General features: G+C 44.8%; 1 protein-coding gene across 1 annotated transcript; it reads right to left on the minus strand.

Annotated features, from left to right (window-relative positions):
- Positions 1-5,278: 5,278 nt before the first annotated feature.
- Positions 5,279-6,286, minus strand: CHST8 (carbohydrate (N-acetylgalactosamine 4-0) sulfotransferase 8). Its single transcript, XM_015423838.1, has one exon. It carries the CDS (start codon positions 6,284-6,286, stop codon positions 5,279-5,281), a length of 1,008 nt encoding a protein of 335 aa, XP_015279324.1.
- Between the last annotated feature and the right edge of the window lie 874 nt (positions 6,287-7,160).

Raw genomic sequence — 7,160 nt, forward strand, 5'->3', positions numbered from 1 at the left:
TCCCCCCCCTCCCCAACTCTTTCCCAGGGCATTTTGTGACGTCCTTTTACCCACTTTCTCAGCACAGGCTGAACAGAAAGTGTTCATTTAGACATATGCTGCTCCTATTACATGAACACAAATCCAAACCTTGCCTTTCTCCAGTTAAAGACTCAAGGCCACTAATGACAGTATCTAAAAATGCATAACAAAACACCAATGGAAACTCCACAATTAACAATATTAACTTAACACCACTAAAGCACATTTGATAAGTAGACTGGTAGTGGAAAGTGCTGTCAGCTCACAGCCGATTTATGGCAGCCCTGTAGGGTTCTCAAGGCCAGAGCCGTTCAGAGGTGGTCTGCCATGGCCCACATCTGCGTAGCAACCCTGGACTTCCTTGGTGGCCTCCCATCCAAGTACAAGCCAGGGCCAGCTCTGCTTAGCTCCTGGGATCTGACGAGATCAAGCCAGCCTGGGCCATCCAGGTCAGGGTAACTAGATTACCTATTCAAAAACCCTTCTAAATAATTCTGCCATAAACACAATTCCTGAATTGCGACAGCGTGGGAGTCTTCCCAACAGATTCAGAATCAGCATGGTAGCCTTCCCAACATGTGCAGTGGCAGTTTTCACCAGTCTCTACCAGGGCCAGACTGAGATATGCCAAGGTCCTAAACAATATCGTTTAAGAGGCCCTGTAGCATTACCAAAAATGGTAATTTCTTTTGAATTTCAAGGCTATTCATAATCTGAAGTCCTAAATCCATGGTCCCCAAGCTTTTAGAGACTATGGGCACCTTTGGAATTTTGAGAGAGGCTAAGCCAGGGAGCACCGCCCACCCCAAAATGGTTGCCATAGGAGGTGGAGCCAAGTGAAACATGGCTGCCATAGGAGGTGGAGCCAAATGGAATACCTCCCTCTTTACACCTCCTGGGAATAATGAAAGCCTGAAGACAGAATGGAACCACACATAGATTAAGAAAAGCCTTCGTGCTGACCAGTTTTCCTGATCTTCCAATGAAAACCCCACTCATTTGAATAAGGCAGCCAATAACAAGTCATGCCTTACAGTGACCCCTCCCACTTTCTGGAAGGCTCAGCAGGTGCCATATTGGGGAGCCATGCCCTAAACTTCACTGTATTTAGCTCATGCATAACTCCAGCTCTGGTCTATACAAGGGAACAGCGATAAACAGATGGTCTGACTAATCAAGTTGTAAAGCTCAAATGGGTTAAATAATACTATGTAGGTCCCAGGACCTGAAGGGCTTGAAAGGTAATAGTCACCCCTTAACATTAGAGTTGAACCCTTTCTCCCTCTCTCCACATCTCTCTCTGTTGCATTCTTAAGTATTTATATTGCAAGCTGTTTGGGGCAGGATCCTGTTCTTTGGGCTTATGCAATGTAAAACAACATTTACATTAAACAATCAGATAGAGTTGCTTCCTCAAAATACCTTCTCTCTTTAAGGTATTTTCTGATATATTGGTGACATGACTGAGGGCCATAATTTCCACTGTGGTCACAAGGAGAGGTGACTATAACCCCCCCCAAAAAAGGTAAGGGGATCAGATAGATAACGTACACCGAAAGGCAACATCCAGAAACCTGAGGGTGAGCATTTACATCTATTTGGGTACTCTTCTGCTGACCTGAAAATCACCATTCTTCAACAAACAAACAAACAAACGGCAAAGAGAAGCTTCATCAAGACATTTCAGAATCAGAATTCATCAGTAAGTTTGACAATTGTACATGATGGTAGATCCAGGTGGGGTAGCCGTGTTGGTCTGAAGCAGCAGAACAAAGTTTGAGTCCAGTGGCACCTTTAAGACCAACCGAGTTTTATTCAAGGTGTGAGCTTTCGTGTGCATGCACACGAAAGCTCACACCTTGAATAAAACTCGGTTGGTCTTAAAGGTGCTACTGGACTCAAGCTTTGTTCAATTACACATGACTTATGCCTCGTCTTGAAACTGATGCACGTAGAGGGGTATTCTGGTTTCAAGACCAGAGCGGATTAAGTCTATCTGCCAGATAAGTGGCCAAACACACGTCCAAGAAAGTAACAGAAAAAGAGAAACTGATTTTTATTGTACTGCAGAAAGGTCCAGAGGTTAGAACTCACGTTTTGTCAGCAGGCTGAGCAACACAGTTCATCTTCAAGGGCAGAGTCTATTTTCTCAGGTCTTGTGGTGGAAAGAGATTGCTTTCATCATGCATCTCCTTGCCGGTAGAGAACAGAAGAGGAAGAGGGCAATAAACCCTTTTCACGCTTCTAAACTTGAGCCAATAGAGTGAGCTAACGTAGAGACATGTGACTCAAACTACAACTCCCAGCATGCATAAGGATTTAAAGACAGTGGCTATTTTCGAATCTACTACTGACTGTCTTACTGGAATCTGCCAGGGGCAGCACAAGGGGAGCTGGCATGAGTATGTTAGCCTGACTCTATACCGATATGCAATAATTGGCTTGTGGGTAAAGAGCCTAAACCTATAGGAAATGTGCATGCATAGAATCACTCCCCACGACTGGGAACATTTGAAAAATGCTGTATCCATGATCACAGGGAGGGAAACCATACATGTACACACCCTCCATGTGTAGGATCCATATTTAAGAGCCAGGGATCCCATGTTGAAGGGGGAGGGCTAGTTTGATTGGGCCTCCTCCCCTTCTACAAGGGTTGCCAAGTCTAGCTTGGGAAATTCCTGGAGATTTGAGATTAATACCTGGGGAGGGAGTGCAGCAGGATGTGATGCCACAGAGCTCAACCCTCCAGGGGAACTGATCCCTGTAGTCTGAAGATTAGTTGCAATTTTGGAGTGAACTCCAGGCCCCACCTGGAGGATGGCAACCCTACCTTCTCTGTGTTGATCTCAGTGTATAGGGTTATATATAGAGGGCCAATGTCAGTTAAGGGATCCTCAGCCACTACAGGGTTAAATTCCTTGAGTTATTTTTTGTTGAGTATTTGTGTGTGTGCGCGCTTGCTTGCAAGCCTGGAAGTCATGGCTGACTTCTGGCAACCCCTAGTGGGGCTTGGACATTTCAGAGAGGTGGCTTCCTATTGCCTGTCCCTGCGTCCCAGACCTGGTATTCCTTGGAGGTCTCCCTTCCAAGTACTTGCCAGGGTTGGCCCTGCTTAGCTTCAGAGATCTGACAAGATCGGGCTACTGACAGGTCTGTCTGCTGCCTCAGAACTTCCCGGCCTCCCCCCCCCACTGCAGCCCACTGATCTCTGCAAAAGGCTGCTCCTGAGGGAGAGCCCCCCCCGGAATGACATGAGGAGCGTCTGTAGCAGGAAGGGGGAATTTGGTGGAAAGCGCCGATTTAGTTTGGATCCAGACCCCTGATTCTGCATCACAGCTGTGATATGGTCCCACGCCCACATTCCTTAAGACAAAAATACCACCTTGGCTGGGGGAGTCTTGCACGGGAGCAAATAACTGTTTGTAACAATTAAAAATAATTAAAAATAATTAAAAAAACCCTGATGGGCAGGAAGCTGCATCTAAATTTATTTGCTACTTTAAAGGCGACATTTGATATTCCCTGAGACTACATAGATTAAACTAAAGATTTATGTTAATGCCAAGGATTAAAAGAATTTTAATAGTGTGCATAAAGATGTAAATGTGCTGTGTTTTCGTTTTTTTCCTGCAGACGAATGTGCCATAAGGGAGCTTTAGATGGAAGAGAATGTATTCATATCCGGCGAATTGTAACATCTGGCTTAATTTTGCACTCATGTGTTCATTAAATATTAGTTGCTTTCAATTGGTGCATCCTTGAAATCACATTTTATTATGGAAAGATCCCCCCCCCCTTCAGTATTCCCAGAAGGCAACTGGAAACAGTTCCATAAAACAGCATTTTACTAACCATATTTCTACAGAATCTTGATTGTCTGACTTACTAGGAAGGCTATCACAGAGAACTTTACATACACCTCCCCTCCTTCCTTTCATCACTGAGCAATGCAAACACCCATTGACATCATATTAAAAAATTCTGTGCTTTATTAGGAACCCTGCCATTAGATGTATAAATATACCCAATGTAGAAATCATAGTCAAAATTACGATGTGATGAAAACAGTTAAGTTGTGCATGTAAATACTACTAATTGCGAGTTATAGTCTAGCTTCTTTTTTCTCCTTTAAATGCTGCAGCTGCAATGAACTCTGCAGCAGAACCTTTAAAAATGCCTAGCAGATATCACAGACAGGCACAGACAACCGACACTTTTTCCATAGACTTTGCAGGCTTAAAAATAAGTGCAAAGTGACTTTTTTTGATTTTTTTTTTAAAAATGTGGTCTCTCTCTCTCTCTCTCATATGATTTTGCTACTGCAATCGCAGACATCACAGATAATCCTTGAAAAATCTGGAGATATAAGGTTGCTTCCAGTACGGCAACCCAACACCTGAATGCAGACGTTAATTTAGAGCAGATTTACACCACACACTTCTTATCAGTTGTGGCTTCCTCAACAGAATTCTTGGAACTGTCTTTTGGTGATGGCCAGAGACATCCTAGACCAGGGGACCTCAACCTTGAGAAGCCTGTGGGCACATCTGGGATTTGGACAAAGAGCAGGGGGCCCCATCACAAAATGGCTGCCATGAGAGGCAGGAGCAAGCACAAGGTGGCGGCCATGAGGGCAGGGTTGCTGCCCAGGAGCCTTTCGTTGGTCAGAGCATTTCAGGGTGGATACTAGGCAAACAATGTCATGCGGCGCTTTGACTTCACTTCACAGCATGGCACAATCTCACCTGCCCTAATTTTGCTCTGCTGCTTCACTGAAAGGGGTGGGTGGGAGAGCAGCAGGGATGAGAAGCTGGTAACTTGATAATTGACATTGGGGCGATTAAAAAAGGTTGGGAGGTCCTCAAGCCACGCATCCTTCTGTGACCCCTTGCAAAGTTTTCTGATGTGCTTCTTGCTCCAGCGAGGTGGAGAAAAGCCAGGAGTGGCTGTTTGCTTTGGGTAAAAGGTGCGTTTGGGAAAGAAGGGAGTGGGCACTAGGAAGCACACTGGCAGGTACCATGGCACCCAAGGGCACCGTGTTGGGGATCACTGCCCTAGCTGCCCCCTCCCTGACAGAACTGCCCTTCCCAGATTTCTCCGGGGAGGGGGAATGACTGTGCAGCCTGTGGAAGCTTTCGGTATAGATCTGCCCTTTATCACACTTGTAAATGGGGGCAATTCACCGGGAATTTCTTTAACACAGACTGGTATAGGAGGAGCTCCTGGCAGATTGTGCCCAGTAGTTCTCCCTCTTTTAGTAGAGGTCTTCAAAAGGCTTGGAGTAGTTAAACATCAGATAATCCATATAATAGAAATCATAGCTGCGTTGCCTTTGAGCAGGGGAAAGCTGAGTGAAATATTGCTGCATAATTTGAGTGGTTGTTCGCTCTTCATCAGAGTGTCTGTCTTTAAACCTAGGAAAAGTCAAATTCTGTGGAGCGTTAATTAAGTGCAGGAAGAAATTGGCGTCTTCTTCCATGGTTTCAAATTTGCCTATAAAATCATAGTCTATCAAACATGGGCTACAAAGTCTATTGACGTGATCCCAGTGGATATCCATCCCCACAGGACGGTGCACGTCCAGAAGGTACTGTATGAACTCTTTAAATTTCACTCCAGAACCTGTCCTCAATGCTTCTTTGGTGGCATTAACTCGGTACCTTGAAATAATGGGTCTGCCAAAAACAGGGTGGTAATAGTTGTTGGGGTGCTCAAACTTGTCTCGAAACGCAGAAACGAGCTTTTCAAAAGGCTCGCGGACAAAGAGCATCTTTGTGTAAGCATTGAGCCTGTAGTTGATCCCTTTGCGGTCAAAGCCATCCAGCCTTTTTAAGTAATTCCCGTAATGCACTGTGTTGTGTTGAATAACCCTGGTGGAGGAGGCCAGCCCATTAAGAACCATGAGCACCCTCTTCCAGTTGGAGCAACCAGCTTTGGGGACTTCACAGTAGAGAATTCGGTATTTATCTTCGACGAATATCCTGGAAACATGATATGGTGTGATTATTCGTTTGCTGTTGCTCTTGTATTTGGCACACGTCTCTCTCATTATTCGCTTTCTCTCCCTTTGGGTCTCATACAGGCTTTTCCATTTGACATCACTTCTGTCCTCCAAATTTAGAATGGATAGGTTGGGGAAAGAGCCGTTTATGGCAATCAGGACGGGGCTCTTCTTGATGACAAATCTCCTCTTTCGCTTATGAGTCCTGGCAGGATTGGCTCCCACACTTTTTTTCTGATGGTCTTTAATGACAAACAGCATGTTTGGCTTGGGATCTGTGCTTTGATGTTTGGTTGGTCCATTTGGAATTGGGTATAACGAAGCTCTCTGGTTTACGATTGGGAATTCAGCCACTGCGTTCCCCTGTATTTTCCCATCCTGATTGTTGCTGGGTGCACAGTCCTAATGGGGAAAAAAAGGCCCAAGAAATTACTAAATAAGAGAGCATTCATCACTGTAGACAGATTGTTCAGTTTAATGGGGCAAGCTATTTGTACGGTTTTAGTTCCACTTAACGACGGAAAGAAAATGCATTCTCTTACAGGGGGCTTCGGTGCCACTGTAATGATTTTTTCCGACCTTTCCTGCTTTTGAATGTATTGTTCTTCACACAAGCATCAATTCTAGAAATAAGCCAGAAAGACCCAGTGAGGAAGCCAGTCTAATTGTTTGGTCATAGATTATGAGAAATTGTTAGAAAATTCAACTTGGGGTGTGTTGGGGTACCTCCTCACACATATATTTCTTAAGGTATGGTTGAACACTGATACCATGTGGAAATGAATGAACAAACCTGGCAGGTTTGTTTCTTTTGGATTGCTGCCATTTTTTTGCCTAATGTACCACACCAGGAAGACTAACTGGGGGTGGGGAAGTGTTCCTGTTTAAACATCCAAGGAATTTCAAGAGAATTTCAAATTTCAACCAAGCTGGGACAACTGGGCCATGATCTTATGGCTTTGATTGTGTGCAGGATGTTGCAGGGACATGCCCGCCCCCTTCCCCCCACCCCACTGAGAAAGGCTGTGCATGTACAGTTCACACTGGAAAATGACCATGAATGCATGGAGCATTTCCCTCTTGTATGGCATCATGGGAAACCATGGAACATGCAGGGCTCTGAGTAATCATGACA

This window comes from Gekko japonicus, unplaced genomic scaffold (genome assembly GCF_001447785.1).
Source record: "Gekko japonicus isolate JY-2015 unplaced genomic scaffold, Gekko_japonicus_V1.1 scaffold225, whole genome shotgun sequence".
Lineage (NCBI taxonomy): Eukaryota > Metazoa > Chordata > Lepidosauria > Squamata > Gekkonidae > Gekko > Gekko japonicus.

Excerpts from the sequence above, each read along its gene's own strand:
- CHST8 (XM_015423838.1), bottom strand. The coding sequence starts at position 6,286 with ATGCTGTTTGTCATTAAAGACCATCAGAAAAAAAGTGTGGGAGCCAAT.